This window comes from Hemicordylus capensis, chromosome 2 (genome assembly GCF_027244095.1).
Source record: "Hemicordylus capensis ecotype Gifberg chromosome 2, rHemCap1.1.pri, whole genome shotgun sequence".
NCBI lineage: Eukaryota > Metazoa > Chordata > Lepidosauria > Squamata > Cordylidae > Hemicordylus > Hemicordylus capensis.
In genome coordinates, this window is record NC_069658.1 from 17,510,903 (window position 1) to 17,532,283 (window position 21,381).

Below are 21,381 nucleotides of genomic sequence, written 5' to 3' on the forward strand. Positions count from 1 at the left end.
AGGGACGTCAGCCCTGGAGCATAGTATCAATTGTGAGTTTTGTTTAATCCTTTTAGTAATAATTTGTCTCAATTTTACTATGCAACAGAGGTGCGCAGAAACACCCCAAGAAATTTCACTTCAATTCAGCCGCAGAGCAAGGCTGGGGACGGCCCGTGTTCGGCTCCCATGGCCCCTGGCCCCTGGCCCCGTCCCTGCATTTGATGTCAGACACAGGGCCCTGGCTAGCCACACCCCCTCATCTGACATCAGACGTGGGGGCATGGTCTACCTCCCAAATGGGGCTATGTGGCCCCATTTGGAAGGCAGATCGGCCGTGCTCCCTTTAAAGGCAGGGAGAGCCGTTCCGGCCACACTGCCAACGCAGCACGGGCCGATCTCCCTCCCAAATGGAGCCGCACAGCTCCGTTTGGGAGGGAGATAGGGGTGTGCACAGAACCGCAGAGCTGCGGTTCGGCACTGGGGTGGGGGGTTCCACTAAGGGCGGGGGGGGCTTTACTTACCCCTCCCGCCCTTTCCAGCTTTGGCATCGTAAATATAAAAAAAAATCCGGGCGGCAGGATCCCTCGCTGCCCGCTTCTATCTCCATGGCTCCGCGCTGCTCCTTCCTGTTTAAAAAATCGGATTGCAGGATACTTCCCTGCTGCTGCTGAAGCCCCCTCAAAGCTCTCTCACCCCCTTAAATCTCGCCCGGACCGAGTCCGACCACACTCGGGCGCGCGGCAGCGAGATGTCCTTCCGCCCACCCGCCCACCTGCTCCCTTCCCTGCCGTCTGACTCTGAGAAGTGCAGGAAGCCTTCTGCGCGCTTCACCTTCCTGCACTTTGCAGATGGCAGGGAAGGGGGGGGCGGGCGGAAGGACATCTCGCTGCCGCCCGCCCGAGCGCGGTCGGACTCGGTCCGGGCGAGATTTAAGGGGGCGAGAGAGCTTTGAGGGGGCTTCAGCGGCAGCAGGGAAGTATCCTGCCGTCCGATTTTTTAAACAGGAAGGAGCAGCGCGGAGCCATGGAGATAGAAGCGGGCGGCGAGATTTTTTTTTATATTTACAGTGCCAAAGCTGGAAAGGGCAGGAGGGGTAAGTAAAGCCCCCCCCCGCCCTTAATGGAACCCACCACCCTAACCCTCCTGAACCAAAACCACCCCACGTCTGGACCGGTTCGGAGGCCAGTAGAATGGCCTCCGAACTGATCCGTGCACACTACTAGAGGGAGATTGGCCCGCGCTGCATTGGCAGCAAGGCCAGGAGCAGGTCTCCCTGCCTTTAAAGGCAGGAAGAGTTGCTCTGGCCAACGCTGCCAATGCAGCGCGGGCCAATTTCGTTCCCACACAGGGCCACATGGCCCCATTTGAGAGTGAAATAGCGGCCCTCCCGTATCTGACATCAGACACAGGGGGTGTGTTGGGGCCATGAGGCATGGCCCCTGATTGGCAGCGGCCCAGGTTCTATGAACCCATTCGCCCAATGGTGGCTCTGCCCCTGCTTCCATTACAGAATTGCACCTGGCTTCTCTTGAAAATGCACAGATGCTTTGTGTTAGATTCCATTTTTTCAAAATGTCTAGAGCAGTCCTAGAAGAAAGCCATATTATGTCACGGAATCATGAAGCATCCTTTGTTGGAATCCCACAACAAAGGATACTTCAAGTTCAAAATGAGCGAAGGGCTCAAATGCACCTCTTCATCACCCTTTCTTCCCTTGATATCCCAATCTAAAAGCTGCAGAGGCTGGATATGGTTACTGGATATGATTAGGAAAACGGTATACTACACATACTTGAGAACAATGGTGTAGTAACAAATTCAGACTGGCAGACGCTCTCCATGGTCCTGCCCACACCAACAGCCACACACCCCACTTAGCTTATTCATTCATTCATTCATTCATTCATTTAGAATATCTATACACACACACACCCCCAGTACATTACTGCATGGAGAGGCTCATAACATTTATAAAACAGTTACAATATAAAATCAGACTAATAAGATTAACCAAATTAAACAAGTTAAAAATCCAAGCTAAAACCACAATCAGAATTAGCTTTTAAAATTCCAAATTAAAATCTTAAAGCTAAAAATGAAGAATTATAAAAACTAAAGACTAAAGAACCTACCAAATATACACAACAGGTGGAACACTAAAAGGCCTCTTTTAAAAGATGTATTTTTAGTTGTTTCTGAAAAACACTGAGAGAGGAAGCATGGCGAAGCTCTTCAGGGTGGGCGTTCCAAAGCCAAGGGGCCACAACCGAAAAGGCTCTGTCTCTAGTCCCCGCCAATCGGATCTCTGTTAGTGGCGGGGCCATGAGCAGGGCCTGAGATGACAAGCAGAGGGCCATGGCAGGTTCATATATGTGAATGCGGTCCGACAGGTACCCCGGCCCCAAGTCATGTAGGACTTTAAAGGTCAATACCAGCACCTTGAATGTAGCCAAGAAGCAGACTGGTAGCCAATGAAGCTGACGCAGGATGGGTGTAATACTCATGAAGCGATTCACACCCATGAGCATCCTTGCGGCAGCATTCTGAACCAGCTGAAGCTTCTGAACAGTCTTCCAGGGCAGCCCCACATAGAGCACACTGTAGTAGTCCAATCTGGACGATACCAAAGCATAAATGCAATAATTTGGGAGGATTCTAGTCAAGAATAGTTTCCTAATCTTACGGAGCTTTTCAGCCAGAAGAGCAGTTAGGATGGTCAACCATAAAGAGTGGAAGGTATTTCTTGAAACAGAAGAAAGAGAAAGGAAGAATAGCAACAAAATCAATTGTAGTCAGATATACAGAGATGTAACAAACTTTCGGCATAGCAGGAGAGGCGTATTATTTCCATTTAGAAAGCAAAGGACTTTGTGACTCAGCTGGAGGAGGAAAAGTACCGGGAGTGCATCCCTGCCCATCCCTGCAGCACCACACGAGGGCTCAAGAGGTATTATTACTGCTTCATATGTTTTAAAGCTGAGATTTCGAGGTTCATAATAGCTAAACCCTGGCAATCTCTAGCTCACTTCAGTCTCTGACACTCCCACCTCCCATGTATATCAGTTTCCTGTTGTTTCTCATTTCTGCACATGGGGAGAAAGGCTGCACTGTTAAGTATAGTTTCTATGAATACAATTCCATTGAAATCAGTGAGAGTTACTTCTCAGTAACCAGTTGGATGCTAAGGGCCCTGACTACATGTTCAACCCATCACATGAGAATAGGTCTGCCACGAGAGTTCTGCTTGTCCAGAATTCAGAAACTTCCTCACCAATAGGTTGAGGAAGATGGAGGGATTTAAATGTCATGCACACAGGATTCTGTCCACCTTTATCCATCAGTTGTTTATCTCTATACTTAGTAGCTAGTTTTTTCTGTTCTTCCATCTCACAACTTGAGGCTTGACTACTGCAGTGGGTCCTACATGGGACAGCCCTTGAAAACTGTTGAGAAACTTGAACCTTTCCTGTCTGAAAAATTAATTATAAAAAAAGAAACCTCAATTAACTCAGAATGCACCATTGAATTTTCTTTCGTTGAATGTAATCATTGATTGTTTTCATTGTTGTTCACTGCTTCTTGCACAATATTTATTTATTTATTTATTTATTTATTTATTTATTTATTTATTTTTACATTTCTATACCGCCTTTCATAAGAAAAGAAAACCCCAATCGTTAAAAGAAAAGGCTATATGTGGAAGAATAGTATATAAATCCAATAAATAAACTACAGTATGACAGTATCTTCTAGGGGCAGTCAGCAAAGAGAGTAGGGGAAAACAGATGGAGAAAGACAGCCCTTAGCAATTTCTTTCCCATTTGAGTGCTTTAGGAACATAGGAAGCTGCCATATACTGAGTCAGACCATCGGTCTATGTAGCTCAGTATTGTCTTCACAGACTGGCAGCGGCTTCTCCAAGGTTGCAGGCAGGAGTCTCAGCCCTATCTTGGAGAAGCCAGGGAGGGAACTTGGAACCTTCTGCTCTTCCCCAAGCGGCTCCACCCCCTGAGGGAAATATCTCTTTCTTCCAACTTTCTCTTCTTATCAGTGGGGGGACGTTCAGATTTTGCAACAAGTGTCATATGTGGCCAGGTTAATCATACCTCTCAGCAAACCCATGGCTTCCAAACCCATGTTCAAATCTCTAACTCCAAAACTTAAATATGAATGAACATTTACAGTGGGCAGATTCACACATAACACAGAACCAACTTTGTCACTGTCTGAACCGACGTCAAGGCAGGAATCTGAGGTTCACCTGGAACCTGGAACTGAGATGTGTAGCCAAGATTTGAAATTGGCTTGCCAAATGAAGTGCTGCTCACCCTGAAGTGCACGTCATGTCTGAACCCATGCTCTCCATGGACATCTGTTTTGTTCCAGCTGAGCCCACCCCCTCTACCATCAGGACCAATGGTGGCAAAGTGGCACAAGGCAGGCTGGGATAGCATCTAGGACCTCACTGGGAGGCCTGGCTTGGGAGTATACCTCTGAAATATGTGATCATCTGGAGCACTAGCTTCAGGGTCTCTCCAGGTTTTGGGCTGGAAGAACCACAGGTTCTGCATGATATGTGAACTCACCCAATGAAAACCAATTCATTTTTCTATGGCTGAGCTGAAAGTTCTAAAGGAAGAACTTAAGTCTATTCACATGTTATGTTCAACACTTGTATAACAAGTGTGCTGTGTACACAGGTCATTCACATGTTATGTTGAATGCAGGTACAGAAATAAACTTCCTATCTGTATCAAGCATTTGAAATGCCTTTGCCCAGTTTTACATTTTAAAAGAACACAGGTTGGTACAGTCATTCACACAAACACATGTATGAGTGTACATCTGTACACTCGTACAGTATGATGTCTGATTCGGGCTGTTTTTTCTCAGAAATTTCAGGAGTTCGAGGGTGAGAGCTGGCTCACCTTTCCCTCTCATTTCCCCTTTTCACACTTGGCATTTCCAGTTAACAGTTCATGGGCAGCTGTGCAGATGCTTCTGGGCTAGGTGGAATACTGATCTGAATCAGAATAAGACAGCTCCGTGTCCTGATTTTAACAGTTATCTCTTACTCATTCCCTGTGGTATCAATTCTTCCTCCTACACTTGCTTGCTTTCTCATTCCCCTCTTTCTCTGTCATCTCATCTCTTCCTGTCATCTACCCTCTTTGTTCCTTTCCCCAGTCACAATTCCCTATTTCCATGCTGCCATTTTATCTCGGAACGGCTTCCTGATCCCTATCCTGCCCAAGTCACTGCCAGCATCAAGGACTGTATATGTATGTCCTGATTTCATAGCATATGCAGTGTATGATATTGCATGCAGAATTCAGCTTTCCGCTAAGTTCTGTTTTCTCTGTTTCCAAGTTTCTAGTCCTCATGGCGATGCTTGAAAATGTGTGTACAATGTGTGGCAAGAAGCCAGAGAGATTACTGAATGAGACTATCAGTCACTGGGGTCACGCCTTTGGCCCTGCTTATCTAATTGTTCCCCCGTAACTAGCAAATGATGCAAACATGGCAGAATAAATTCTGCAAAATAAAATAAATTATGTGCATTTGGTTAGTGTTGCATAATCCAGTTTATGGATGCAGAAACTGGGTTGGTTGGGCATGACTCTCCAGTTCTGTGTTTCCGGGAACCAGTCAACGATCCATTCCCCACCAACTTTCATAGTTAAACTATACTTATTAACTCACCTTGTTTCTTTCTCTTTTTCATTCAACTGTATCTTCTCCAATTCTTCTTATGTAATCCAGTCTGTAGGGACAGGACCATGACACACACATGTGTTATCCCAACTCTGCTGTAAAACTGGTCATAAATAAACATGTAATAATTATAAAACAGTAAAAGATCTTGAATATGCAGATACTCTTCATTTAGGTCCTGCCTTTGGAGCATATCCTGTCCCTTAATGTGTGCTACAACTGAATATATTCCTAAACTGCTTGTGTATAGCCAGCATAGCTTGATTCATTTTAAAATATGGTTTAACATGAATCACTAGTGGACTGGATTTCAAGTGCATGGATATTGGTCCAGGGGAAATGTCTTAAAATGTTTAATTGGTTTGTGTTTGTGTTTGTTTTGTTTTTCTGTTAATAAAGTATAATTAAAAAATAAAGTGACTTTAAGGTGGTGAAGTGTGAAATACTTGTAAAAGTTGCTCTATGTATTAAGACCTCTAACATTCTTATGGGACATTCCAGCAGATTCTACAGTTCCTTGGAAGACTTTAAATGCATTTGCCAAAATTCATTGCAAAGCTCATAAAATATCAAGGGCGCGAATGGAGCAATCAATGACAGCACAACAGAAAAGTATTACTCCTATCACTTTTTTATTGCCCTTTTTTCCAAGGTTTATAATGGGAATACTTCACAATCAAAAGAGGCCCTTCTGCCAGAGTTTGTGTCGGCATCTTGCATCTCGGTACTTTCATTTATCGCATTTGGCTATAATCTCACAGGCCTTTACACTGGAGGAAAGATTGCAACTTGTCTCTTCTGCTCTCAAAGAGACAAGGTGCTTTATTGCTCTTCTGAAGAGACTTGTGATAGGGTAGTTCCTATGCAAACTTCTGGCAGAAGGTTTGCTTTCACCTTTAAAGAGCTGTTTGGGGAATATTTTTCTATGGCTATATTTTATTCCAGGGAGAGAGGGAACAGTTATGTGTGTGTGTGTGTGTGTGTGTGTGTGTGTACACACACATTAATATAATATAATATAATATAATATAATATAATATAATATAATATAATATGGACTACTTTTGCAGTGAATGCATTTGGTATTGGAATGCTCAGATATCTTATGGGCTACAGTGGAAACCCAAAGTGTGTCTTAAAAGAAGAAGATGAAAGCCAAGATAACTTAAAAGCAAAATGGAGCTAATGAATAGCATGCTTACTCTGCATGTGAGTGGGAGAGTCACTTGGCCGTTTGCCAGCAGTGCTGATCTAAACCTAAACGGTGCTTTTGTCGCTGATCAGATATCGTTAGTGTTAGCGCTAACAGCTCCTTCTTTTGCATCCTAGAATCTCAGGTTCCTGACCAGCCAAGCTCTCTTCATGTCAGGCCTTTGTCAACCAGCATCGTCATGAGCTGGACCCCACCGCTGAACCCAAACATCGTTGTACGCGGATACATCATTGGCTACGGAGTGGGAAGCCCATATGCCGAGACAGTGCGAGTAGACAGCAAACAGCGATACTATTCCATTGAACATTTGGGTAGGTGAGACTTCCTCTTCAGGGGTATTTAAAGCAGAAACATCATTTCAAGTGGTACCCTTGAAGCCTTTGGCCCACAGCAGATCCTGTGTCCCATTTGCCACAGGTGTACTGACATTTGTCATCTGGTTATGTAACCCCATCTTGCATGTGACAGTGGGAAAGCACAGAGTTTTCGGATAAACATGGCATGAGCCTCCCAAGTATTTTAGGGGTCTCTGCCCTCTTTTTACATTCACTTTAGACCAAAGACAGGTAAAATGTGATAAATGAGGGCTGACATTTTGACTAATGGGGCACAAGGCCCCCCCCCCCCCCACACTGCTTCTGAAGCGGGAATACTCAAACAGGTGGGATCCTCAATGTAAGTTATAAAAATGGAATCCGATTGTCATTGTATTGGTATCTCTAGTTGGCATCTTGGGCTGCCTATCTCGAGGCAGACTAGCGCAGACTTACTGTAAGCATCAGTTCTCAAATCTTCTCCCTCCATTGATTTTTGGTCACTTCTTGGGCTGTTATCCACAGTCCAGCAATACAAATCTTGGCAGCTGTATAAAGGTGTTACAGCCGTGATCTGTGAAGGTAGCCAGGATCATTGATAACCCCCCCCCCAAAAGGTGTCAAAGCATGAATCAGCACTTTGTGCTGTGTGCAATGACTGTTGACCGAAATCAGCTGCTAGGTTCCACACTTACTGAATAATAGGGCATCCCTACCAAGGATGGGAAAGGGAGTCTATCTGGCCGTATCTCTAAGCACTGTAATGGACTATAATCTCAATGAATTCAGTGGTGCTTTGTTGTGGTCTTGCACCGCCTACTAAGTATCTTGTACTTATTTTCTTGATTTTAGAACTGATGGAAGGGTGCTACTCTTTATCTGTAGCCTTGCTGACAATGAGTAATAGTAACCATGTATCATGGAGATGCCATTCGTACACGTTAAAAATAAAGTGTGCCGTTGGGTTGGTGTCGACTTCTGGCAACCACAAAGCCCTGTGGTTGTCTTAGGTAGAATACAGGAGGGGTTTACCATTGCCTCCTCCTGCTCAGTATGAGATTATGCCTTTCAACATCTTCCTATATTGTCCCCCACCTTCCTGTATGTGTTTGTTTTTCCTCACTGTCACCAGTACATCTGTGGATGTACTGGAAACTGGGCTATTTCTACCCCTGGATATTACTGAGGAATATGTTGTCTGGCTTACACTCAACATTCTCCTCTTCCTCCTTCTACAGTTTCAACAAAAAGTCCCCCCAAAGCAATTTACATAACAAAAGGAACAAAAATCTCCCCTGTCACAAAAGGTTAGTTTTAAAGGTACCCCATTGCCCCATTAGCAGGTTTAGGGCTAAATTTCATGAAATCTCAGCAAATGAGTAAACGGGGTGACTGATCTGAAGTTCTCCAGCTCTTGTTGGATTGCAGCTTTCATTATACAAATATGGCAAATAATTATATGCCACTTTTCAACAACAGTTCCCAATAAATAAATAAAATGGCTCCCTGTCCCCAAAGGGCTCACAATCTAAAAAAAGAAACATAAGGTAGACCTTGGCAACTCACTGTCCATCAGGTTCAAGCTTTTATTGATCACAACATGCCGGGTGTCTCTCTTCCAAGAGCACACACTCAGGCTTTTGGCAAGAGTCTTTTATACTGTTTACATACAGGCTACAATCATACTAGTACAAGCAGAGTAAAGCTTATCCATTGGTAGACAAGATGAACCAATTACAGGGCAGAAACCAGCAATAATGCACCAGTCAGCTTTCGCTATGCTTATGCCTAGTAAGGCAGGGCAAGCTGTGGTCAACAACAACAACAACAACAACAACAAATATTTATATACCACTTTTCAACAAAAGTCTCCAAAGCAGTTTACATAGAGAAATAATACATAAATAAGATGGCTCCCTGTCCCCAAAGGGCTCACAATCTAAAAAGAAACATAAGGCAGACACCAGCAACAGTCACTGGAACTCCTGTGCTGGGGGTGGATCAGGCCAGTTACTCTCCCCCTGATAAATAAAGAGAATCACCATGTTAAAAAGGTGCCTCTCATTTTGCCCAGTTAGCAGGGGTCAACAGGTGTTTATCTCTACTCAGGCGGGGCAGAGTATTGTTTCCAAGAAAAGGGGCCCTTGTTACAGCAGGGTGCAGAAACTTGTGGCCTTTAGGACTTATGTATGTTACACAACTAGGTGAAAGAGGATAGTGGAATTTTCCTTCATTACACCAGCTGGGGAGCCTCAGGTTGGCGACCTTAGGAATAAACCAACCTTATGATTTTGGAGACGACTGGAATGGAGGGGCTGTGTTACCACTTCTATATCCTCTGCAAATGTCCACAGGCTCAGACACACACACACCCCCGCCCCACCTCTGGTGGGCTTATTCTGGTTTTGGAGCCTGGTTGAGGGAAAACCAAAGAAAAAAACTGATCAGTTTTTACTGGCAGGGCAGTATACCTGGGCATCATAATGCCTTTCTTTATTTTTGATATTTATACCCGACCTTGGGGTATAAATAAGGAGTTGGTCTGATGGAAGCAAGCATGAATTGTCCCCTTTGCTAAGCAGAGTTTGCCTTGATCTGCATTTGGATGGGTGCAGGGGCGTAGCTAGGGGAGAGGGGGCCCATGTTCTTCACCCCTCTACCTGGTGGCACCTCGGAGTGAGGCAGATAATGAAGAAAATAGGGAGACGTGGAGCTGGGGGGGCCCTCAGGAGCTAGGGGGCCCACGTTCTTTGAACCTATTCGTTCAATTATAGCTACTCCCCTGAATAGGTGACTTACTGTACTGTAAGATATCCTCCTTGGGGGATGGGTCCATAGCTCAGTGGAAGAGCATCTACCTGCTTGCATGTAGGAGGTCCCAAGTTTGCTCCTTGGCATCTCCAAGTAGAGCTGGGAGAGACTCCTGCCTTGGAGAGCCACTGCCAATGCAGCTAAATGGAGACAACAAATAATCCCAACGGTAGATGAGTGGTTATTAAAATTATGGGAACATGCCTCTATGGCTAAGGTTACTGCTTATTTATGGAATATTTCAGATGAAATATTTATTTCTATTTGGGAGCCTTTCATAATTTACAATTTAACACGGGTCACCACCCTCATCCAAGATTTGGTTTTTCTTTCTAGAATACAGTTAATTAAAGTGGTGTTTCTGGGTTTTGGTTTTTAAAAATGTTTGTTTGTTTTTACAATTCTTGGCAAGGGTGGTTTCGAGTGGGTGGGTGTTTTTTGGAAGGTGGAGAACAGAGGGCTGCTGAACCTCCTGATTGATGTATGTAGCTAGATGTTTAAGAACTGCTAATTGTAAAGTTACTTTTAACTCCCCCCCTTGCTGAAAAACAATAAAAAGATAAGAGAGAGAGAGAGAGAGCCAGTCAGTGTAGACAATACCAAGCTATATGGACCAACGGTCTAAGGCAGTTTCCTATGTTCCCATGTACCTTTTGTCCAAATGCACCTCAAGGTCGCTTGCAACTCCTTAGAATTTCTTTTTAAAGGAGGTCTTGTTCCCCTGGCCAGTGGCAGAGCCCACATATTGTTCTTCTTGTATTGTTGTTATTCCTCAAGAATAACAAGCCATGGAAATCGAATTATTTCTGGCATGCAGAAGAGAAGCAACCATTTGGCACTATTCATTCTCCAGCGGATTGGTGGACCCACATTCGTCTTCCCTTTGCCATGGTTCTTTCCACAAGAAGAAATGCATGCAACTTCCTAGTGGTCTTTGTTCCTTTGAATACAAATACAACAAATCTTTATAAAGTGCTTCTCTCTCTCTCTCTCTCTCTAGATAGATAGATAAATAGATATAGATAGATATAGATATGAAACATAAGACAGATACCAGCATTGCAGGGATGCTGTGCTGGGGATGGATAGGGCCAGTTGCTCTCCCCTTCCAAATAAAGAGAATCACAACTTTTAAAAGGTGCTTCTTTGCTCAGTTAGCAGGGGTTAGCATCTCTGACTGGTGGCAGGTGCCATAGTGTCCTTCTGCAGTACCCATGACTGGCAATAGGTGCAACAAGTTAAGCAGCAGCCACACAGATACCCACACACCACATCCTCTGATCCTTCCCTGTATTAGGAGCAAGTTCAAAGAGGTTGGGAACCCTCCATTCCTATTTTTTATTCCTCAGATTCTGAATTTGCAGGAGTTTCCATTTAAGGTCTAGGCTAGAAGGCTCATTGGTATGTCTCAGTATGACTCCTTCTATTTCTTTTATTGTGATCAGAGGCAGTTCACTTGCAGTGCTGTCAATTTGGCATCAAAGCAGTGGTAGGCATGCCTAGGACGTGTACTTCTTTTCAATCTCCCCATTTGGAGGGAAGGAACTGATCTAGCAAGTGGCAGATCACAAACTGATGCATCCCCACCAGTGCTCTCCTGAAAATAGCCTGTATTCTTGCTCATTAATTCCTTGGCATCCAGAGCATCAGGAACACATTTTCTTAATCAAGTTGCTTTGCCATGCAGGAGACCGTGGGAAATGGCTGATCTAATGATGAGCTTGTTGAGTTGCCGATAGAGTCCCCAAACATAATCAGCATTTTATATTCCGGTGCTGCGACATTAGTGCTTATGCAGACGGGTGCCCTAGCTTCGTAACAAAGTTTAAATGCTAATCGGCATTGTGCCGAGTGGCTGTGAAGTCCCATACTGTACTTCAGAGCCCATTCTCTCCTCAGGTGCCAGTGTCTGCACACAATAGCAATCAAACCCTCATATTTTGTGTGTGTCAAAATAGTGTCAGGAGGTGTCCCGGTATCCATTATTCATGATGTTCTTTCCCAGACACTTCATCGGGAAGCTCTACGGGGGAAGTGTATTCCTGTGCAAAAGGGGGCTTAGTGTGCTGGTTCCAAGGAAGTAGAGTTCAGACTTTGAGGGAATGAGTTCTAATGACAACCGGTCTTTATTTGTTACTCTCTTGTTGTCTAGCATTTGCACATCCTTTCTGCCCTTAACGCCATTCAGAAATTTTGCAGTCTGGCAGCAAGAGGGCACTGGGGATATCTTGCTCCCTCTCAGGGCATAACTACACTACTATACCAATTTATAGCTGTGCTATGCCATCCTAACTGCCATGGATTTGCCTCAAAGAATCCTAGGAGTTGTAATTCAGGAAGAATAGGAACATAGGAGGCTGCCGTATACCGAGTCAGACCATTGGTCATATAGCTCAGTTTTGTCTACACTGTCTGGCAGTGGCTTCTTCAAGTTTCAGGCTAGAGTCTTTCCCGGCCCTACCTGGAGATGCTGCCAGGGAATGAACCAGGGAACCTCTGCATGCAAAGCAGATGCTCTACAGTCAGGAGGCTGGGGTGCCCATTTGTGCAACTGTATATGGTTGCTGCAGTGCTTTTTAAAACATCTGAAGAGGGCAAATACATTTTTATATATTTTAATTAACTGCATGCTTCTGGGATACAGAAAAATACTTGCATGGAGTTCTGTTTGCAGCTTTGAGAATCATCTCATGCATGTATGTATGTGTGTATGTATGTGTCAGGACTCTTCCCCAGTTCCCAGGAGGGCAGAGCAGGGCAGTCCCCTGACCGGATGGCGAGCAGACCAACAGCCGGGGATTGCCTGGCTGTTCATAAAGCCAACGGCAACCATACTGGGAGGTGGGGGGCAGCCAGGAAGATGGTCGCCCTTGACTGGGCCAGAACAGCTCGAGAAGCCGTTGCCTGTCTGCAGACAGGAGCTAGCAGACCCCTCCCCTCTGCAGAGACTCTGGGGGATGATGGAGAGGAAATGGAGTCCTGTAAGGCCGCCCCTTAAAGGGCTAACAGGCAGAATACAGGTAGGCAGGAATGGGAGCGGGGGTTGACCCTGTTAACATATATATTGGGCTTGAAGCCCGTGATGAGGAGGCCAGTGGAGATGGAGGGTGGCTGCTTCTATGGGCTCCCAGGGAGGAGCAAGGCATTCCCTCTCCGTGACAGATGGAGGAGGAGCAGGGTGCTTAGAGCCCCCTCCCCATCCTTCTGAGGCCTGTATGCCCAGGGTTTGTGAGGCTTGTGCAGAGGAAACACCGCTGTATGTATGTATGCATATGTACATGTATAATTTAAAAGGAACATATAGCATGAACACAGAAAATTAAAACAACCAATCAACATTCATAAACTGAAGCACATATGAATAATAAAACAACTGGCCATCATCCAGACTAACAAAGTACAGTTATCACTGTGCATGGAAGAAGTGCTGCTGCTGCTGGTTCAGCCCAGGGTTTCTTAACCTTGGGCCCCCAGATGTTGTTAGACTACAACTCCCATCATCCTCAGCCACAAAAGCCATGTCTGGGGATGAACGGAGTTGTAGTCCAACAACATCTGGGGGCCCAAGGTTAAGAAACACTGGTTTAGCCTAATGCACTGGCAGTTGTGTGGGCATTAGTACTAATTTCAATAACCCTCTCACAGAAGCATTCTTTGTCACTCCAAAATATGCCCCTGAGGGTCACCTAGCACTCTGGGACATATTTTTGCATATCACAGAGTGCTTCAGAGGGAAGGAGAGGTTGCTGAAATTCTTCCCCCTGTGCAAATGTGGGTGCTGCATTAGTCAGGAAGTCAGCAAAAGCACCAGCACTTCTCCATTAGTACCCATGTTTTGTTAGACTGGATGTCCGCCATCATATCTAAAATATGTATATACCCCAATCTTCCAGAATGTTGAACCTATCCTAAATTTCAGACAAATATCTCCTTTAGTCAATTTACAATTCCAAAACAATGGTTATCCCCGCCCCCAGTATCCAGCGTGAACAACAAATATTTATATACTGCTTTTCAACAAAAGTGTCCAAAGGGTTTACACAGAGAAATAATAAATAAATAAGATGGATCCCTGTCCCCAAATGGCTCACAATCTAAAAAGAAACATAAGATAGACCCCAGCAACAGTCACAGGAGGTCCTGTGCTGGGGGTGGATAGCTCCAGTTACTCTCCCCCTGCTAAATAAAGAGAATCACCATGTTAAAAAGGTGCCTCCTTGCCAATTTAGCAGGGGATCTGTCAAGATCGGTCCATCTATCAAGATCAGTCCATCCCTTTAGGACCGTACATACTTTTGACATAATCTTCACCTGCCAAAATTTTCTACACATTTTTTCTTATTCTAATTTATGGAAGCTTTGCATATCCCCCCCTCCCCAGTTGGGGCATCTGCAGCATCGTACCTCTGCCAAAAGATTACCTTGTTACCCTCCCTTCTCACTTTCCACGAAACGTTCAATGACAAAACCTTTGGCTGCTGGGGACTCAGCTTCCTGTTATTACCTGAATAATTTCCACTACTTCATTCCAAAAGCTGTTAAGCCCATTTGCACTGTAGCTATGCTCTGGGGTCATGTGTTCTTTTGATGATGCTTCCACCACATATTTTCTGTGATTTGGCCACAGGAAAGGTTTTAGTCAGTTTCATCTCCTGATCAATGAGCATATTATAGAGTGCTTGCGTTTGTGCCGGTGTTCTGATGCCTTCTGGGTCTGTGGTGGTGCAAGCATTGGTCTATTAACTCCCTGGCTCTCAGACGTCCCTCTCTGCCCCATCAGGGCTGCTGAAGCTGGACGATCAAATTAGTTGTTCTGAGCAAAGGTCACCTGCAAATGACAACTGTCATTCCGTATTGTGAGTGCTCATTCTCAGAGCAGAGGTAAAGCCATTATTCAAGTTCAGATTCTCTTGCATTGTAATTGAAAATGCCTCAATTTGCAGCACATTTTCAAGTGCCCTTTCAAAACTGTAGGCTTGTTGTTCACACAGTCCCCATCTGGGTAGAAGAGCCAGACACGTTTAAGATCAGTGGTTGTGAGAACCCCAAAGATCAAGCGAGGAGCAGGGGAGAGTGAACATGTGCCACAAGATGTGGTGGCAGCCAACAACCTGGATAGCTTTAAGAGGGGTTTTGATAACTTCATAGAGGAGAGGTCTATCAACAGCTACTAGTCAGAGAGCTATAGGCCGCCTCCAGCCTCAGAGGCAGGATGCCTCTGAGTACCAGTTGCAGGGGAGTAACAGCAGAAGAGAGGGCATGCCCTCAACTCCTGCCTGTAGGCTTCCAGTGGCATCTGGTGGGCCACTGTGCGAAACAGGATGCTGGACTAGATGGGCCTTGGGCCTGATCCAGCAGGGCTGTTCTTATGTTCTTATGAGGCAGGGGGTGGTTAAAATGGCATGCCCTACCTAGATTCGATTCCCAGCATTTTACCAAGGGTAGGTGAAAAGCTGTGCTACGCAGCTCCCGCCCCCCTACACAATCACTCTCCTCTTCTCCTCCTATCTTGACCTTTGGAGTTCTCGCAGCCACCGATTGGGAGCATGCCCGGCTCCTCTACCTTGGCTGGCCATTTCTCCTACCCAGATGGGGACTGCATGAACGAGCCCGTTGTTCTGCTCCCCCTACCCCACTGTGTGCTTACTTGTTTGCATTTGGATGAAATGGACAGGAGTTGAACTGCAGTCAGGGAGACTGCAGATAGGAGCGGGGATTGGCTGTGCGAGCATCTTCCTTGCATGAAGGACAGCCCCGAAAGCCAATCACAGCCAGAGAGAGGGATGAGCTTCCTCCCTCAATGCCGGATTCAGCCAGCGTAGCCTGCAGTTTTGCATTCGGATGTACAGGCAGTTTCCTGCATTTGGATCCACAGGCTGCTGGAAACAGGTACAAGCAGAAAAACTCACTACAACCTGAGGTTTCAAACTGGAATTTGGCAAGGAAAACCTCAGGTCACTTTTTGGATGGGACTGTGGTTTCATGCATTCAGTGTACAGGTTTGTTAACATCTGGCTCCTTAAACTCTATTATGTGTGAATGTGGCCAGAGTAAAAACAATTAAAACAATTTAACAGAATAAAAACCTTAACAGAATTTCATGGGGTAAAAACAATTAAACAGTTTAAAATTAATTCCTGTTAAAAGCCTGAGAAAAGAAGTGTGTCTTAAGTTGAGGAGTGCATTAAATGGATTTTGCTATTTGTTTTGAGCTCAAAATGAATTGCAAAATCCTCAAATCAATTCCTTGAAATAGTGGCCAAAGCTGGCTGTTTTGACAAATCAACCTAGAATCACTTAAATCAATTTGAGTGTTCCAAGTGCCATTTTGAGGCCCATTTTTCCGGGGAGTTTGATCTACCAGTTAGGGTCAGTGGGTAGACCAGTCCTCCAAGATGGGCCAATTCTTCCTGGAAAACCAACTCTAAGATAGCAGGAGAGCCGGTCTACTGATTAGGGTTGGTGGGTAAACCAACCCTCAGCCCCAGACTTAGTGCATTGGCCTGCCTTGGAGGACTGGTCTACGTGCCGACCCCAATTGGTAGACCATCTCTCTCCAGAAAAATAGGCCTCGAAATGGGGTAGATTTGTTTTGGGGAGAGCTGGTCTACCAATTGGGGGTGGCGAGTAGACCAGCCCTCTGCCCTGGTCTTGGCATGTTAGCCCACCTTGGAAGACTGGTCTACCAGGTAGACCAGTCCTCCGAGGCAGGCCAACACAGTAAGTCTAGAGCGGAGGGTTGGTCTGCCTGCCGAACCCAATTGTCAGACCAGCTCTCCTATTTTTCCAGGTCTGCCAATTGGGATTGGCAGGTAGACCAGCCCTTAAGTGTGGACTTAGCATGTTGGCCTGCCTCAGAGGACTGGTCTACCCGCTGATCCCAATTGGTACAGCTCTCCCTGGACAAACGGGCCTCAAAGTCATGCTTGAAACACTCGAATCAATTAAATTGATTACAAGGTATATTTTTTCCAAGCTCAAAACACTCGAAAAGGCCAATTTGAGTTTGAATCAATTTTGAGCTCAATCGATTTGCACATCTCTAGTCTTGAGGATCTTCCTAAAAGAAAGAAGTTCTTATGACAGGGAGCATATTCCAAAGTCCTGTGGCAGCCACAGAGAAGTCCCGGTCCCAAGTTGCCACCAAACAAGCTGGTGGCAACAGTAACTGGACCTCCCCAAATTATCTTAATAGGCAGCAGGGTTCATGGCAAAGAAGGCACTCTCTTAAGTACCTTGGACCCAAGCTGTCCATGCCTTGTTGCTTCATGGTCCTGGCAGTGGCAAGCACACTTCCAAAAATCCCAGTGGTTGCCAGGTGCCACCTGGTTGCCAGGTGCCAGGTGCCACCACCGCAGCAGGCTATAGAGTAAAGGCAATAAGCACTGGCTGACATCCAGGCTAGTGTTGCACTAGTGCAAGAAGAGAAGATCCATGCACTTAAGTTTGCGGAGCTGCACCAAGTTGTGGTACTCTGCAATGCTGCTCAACCACTAATGGAAGATTTTCCCCAGGATGTATACAAGGTTGTGCTAACTGGTGTTGTGCAACCTGTTGGGCAACAGATGGTGGGACTTGTTGACATCTGGCACTTACAGTTAGGTGCTTTCTTAGATATTTGATTTGATATTAGAACTTCCTTCTAGTTGTTTGTTTCTCTGAAATTATTTTTATTGGTTACATTTCTGTCCTGCCCTACCTCCAGGGAGCTCAGGGTGTATATCTGAGTTTTCAACAGTTTTCAACCCTCTTTTCTTACACCCCAGAGGAAGGCAATAATTTATCCCCTCAACCCAAAAGAACGACTTATTCTCATAAGAGTGTTCATAAAATCACAATGCTGCAGTACATGCTGAGCCTTTGCTCGTGATCTCGTGAGTGCCCCTGAGAGCGGGCGGCGAGGAAGGCTGTGATACCTTTCCTGAAGACTATCTAGAAGACTTGCTGGGCATGCAGATTGTGAGCCCAGATGAGTCGCTGCCTCCCCAGGTAATGCAAAGGTTTGGGGGCTGGGACGTGTCATCCCAGCCCCTGGAAATCCCACCACAATGTACCCCACAAGTGTACAGTGTATTGTGGGGATCCCCCTGGCGGTGGCTGGTATCCCGCTCCTGTGTCAGTATCGGCTGAGAGGAGCCGGCGCTGACACACTAGCAATTAGCCCAGGTGAAGAGCACACTTGCGGCCTCAGCCTTGGCTAACTGGCGGGCTCCCTGGGGCTGCCCTAGCCTGTTCTTGGCGGCTTTTGAGAACAGCCTCACTATTTAAGGTACGTGCCTCAACATTTAAGTGACACATCAGACAAAGATGTTACTTATATTTTAAATAACTTATAAAAGTTGATCACACTGACTTTCACTTGACTAACATGACAGGTCATTAAAATTTCAATGAGAGGAGACGAAAATCCCACTACTGGTTCACAACCCATACGTTGAGAACTACTGGTGTACATGGGTCTGCCTTCCCCAGTGTTTATCTTCATAGCAACCCTGTGAGGTCAGTTAGACCAACAATGAGCATCATAGCTGGGTGGGATTTGCTCCTAATCCAGCATGTTAACCCCTATACCACACTGCTAACTGGCTCTCCTGCACCACACTGCATAGTCTTAATTTCATTTGTATATGAAATAATGCTTCTAGATACTCTAAATAATTCACAGGCTGCTACTTCAAGTCCCCCCCAAATGCTTTGGTTTCATTAAAACATAATAGGAATTGTTGGACGTGGTTTACCTTTTAGAAGCCCCTGTTGAGTTACCACTGCAGTCTGTGTTCTCAGGCTTGAAATTCTGAAGTTAGCTATTGGTATATGTTATAACATTATATGTATGTATGTATTCTTGTTGCATGCCTTGGATATCCCCTGCTACTTCCCATCTGAACTGTTGTGTGATGCCATAGAATGTTCATAAACATTTTGATGACTTGTAGGAAAGGGTCAGCAGTGCAGGTGTTTTGAAGAAGACACAGATGAGTTTATTTTATGTATGCATGTATTTATTTGATTGATTGATTGATTGATTGATTGATATACCGCCCTTCCAAAAATGGCTCGGGGTGGTTTACATCAAAATAAAACACAAAACAATTGAAACTAAATCAATTAAACAATTAAAATAATTTAAACATTAAAATCATTAATATTACAATCATTTAAAACCAACATTAAAATTTAAAACCATTTAAAGTTTAGCAGGAGATTAGCAGGAGATCTATTGGGGAACCATGGAAACTTTCAGTTTCAGGCCATCCTCCCATCCTTCAAACGTTCTCTTAAAATAACTTTAGGTTCAGCTTTTTAAAAAGTCATTTGATTATTTTATTTTTATTTATTGTTAAATTTATATATCGCCTTTCATTAAAACAATCCCAAGGCGCTTTACAGCAGAATTTAAAAACAAGATTGTAAAAATGACACAATTAAAATATTAAGCTAAAAATATAAAACAAATCTGATTTAAAAATTTAAAACACAAGCATAAAAACAATACAAAGTACAAAGAGCAGCAGCAGAGACAATCATATAAAAGCCTGGGTAAAAAGCCACAATTTAACATCTTCCTAAAAACTGTGATGGAGACTGAGGAGCAAATAGCCACTGGGGAGCATTCCAGAGTCTGGGGGGCAGCAACAGAGAAGGCCCTGTCCCGTGTGCACGACAACCAAGCCTCCCTCATTGTTGGCACCTGGAGCAGAGCCCCCTCAGATGACCTCGTCAAGCGGGCAGCAACCCTTGGGAGCAGGCAGTCCCTCAGGTGTCCTGGGCCCAAACCATTAAGGACTTTAATGGTCAAAACCAGCACCTTGAATTGGACGTGGAAACAAACTGGTAGCCAGTGCAACTCTTTCAAAATGGTTGTGATGTGCTCCCATCGGGCACTTTCACAAACAGTAGACAAAAATTACCCCGGAGTTCAGGGCTCTCTCAACCAGGGGGAAATGTCGTACCCCTTGTGGGTATAGGAGAGACAGCGTGGTGTAGTGGTTAGAGTGCTGGACTAGGACCGGGGAGACCCGAGTTCAAATCCCCATTCAGCCATGATACTAGCTGGGTGCCTCTGGGCCAGTCACTTCTCTCTCAGCCTAACCTACTTCACAGGGTTGTTGTGAGGAGAAACTTAAGTATGTAGTACACCGCTGTGGGCTCCTTGGAGGAAGAGCAGGATTTAAATGTAACAACAACAACAACAACAACCCTTTGTTTCTATGAGTAGAAAGAGTGTGTGCTGGGATCGTGTCAATTGGCCCCATTTCCAACCTCTGCATGTTCATCCAAAGAAGGTAATAAGCAGTATGAGCCTACAGCTTTGTGACCATAGGGGTGATACTTGTGGTTGTGTATCTGAACCACAGGTACAGATCTATGTAGGTAGAGGCCATGTTCACTTTCGACTGAGTGGGGATGGGGCCAGTGCATGGATGGCCTTCCATGAGGCAAAGTGAGGTGGTTCCATCAGCAAGGTGGCAAGATGCCCTTCTGCTCCTCTGCTTTGAACAAGTGGTGGGAGAAAGAGAGGAGGCTGCACACATGGGGTGGCATTTGGCACCCACCTCAGGCGTACAGAGGCCTTAAACCACCCCTGGGCCAGTGGATGCACGGAGATCATTCATAGGCCCAACTGATGCCATCCCCTCCACATATTTGGATAAGGTAGCAATGTGCCAAGGTGAGAACAAGGCCTAGAGGTATGTGTGTGTTGGCGTATTTATTATAGCCCACCTTTCCACCCTGCAGTGAGCCTACCAGGCAGGTTCCACCACTGAATCTTCAGGACTGGTAGCAACCATCCATCAAAACTATCAAAGAGTTTCTCTCACCAAAGAGAGAGTGTTGGTGGCTCAAAGTTCTGGGTGATGACTCTACAGAAATTTAGTATACCCTTCAGAAATTGTGTGCTCCTTGATCCTCATGACATCATGATTGAATACAAAATTTGCCCATGGCCGGACCCATTTCACTGGCAGGAAGAGATTCAAGTATCTTTTGAATTATTTCTCTTCCTCTTATCACCATTTCCAGGTCCTCTAATAAGAAGTTGTTAATTTAGTTTCCACTGAACTGCATGACTATATCATGCCTTGTTTCAAAACCACACATTTTTGGCTTATGATTGAATGCAACAATCCGTAGTTCGCTCAAACAGATGTTCAGGGCTCCAAGTTAAACAGATGTTCAGTCTGTATTCACTTCCGTGGGGCTTGTGCAGGAGAACTTCCCGGTAGATTGCACCCCAAAGCAATTAACATTTGCTTCCTTAATACTGGAATGGGAGAGAGATCATTCAAAGGAAATTATGCAAATCAGGAGTGTCACTAAATCAAATAAATCTTAGTTGATTAA

At 45.1% G+C, this 21,381-nt stretch overlaps 1 protein-coding gene across 3 annotated transcripts in view; it reads left to right on the forward strand.

The window, feature by feature from the left end:
* The window catches only part of DCC (DCC netrin 1 receptor), a 1,362,689-nt gene that overhangs the window by 1,141,103 nt on the left and 200,205 nt on the right, over positions 1 to 21,381 (forward strand). For all 3 annotated transcript variants that reach the window (XM_053300600.1, XM_053300601.1, XM_053300602.1), the window contains exon 15: positions 7,027 to 7,221. In XM_053300600.1, coding sequence (XP_053156575.1) covers positions 7,027 to 7,221 — 195 coding nt within the window. The remainder of the gene's footprint in view (positions 1 to 7,026; positions 7,222 to 21,381) is intronic.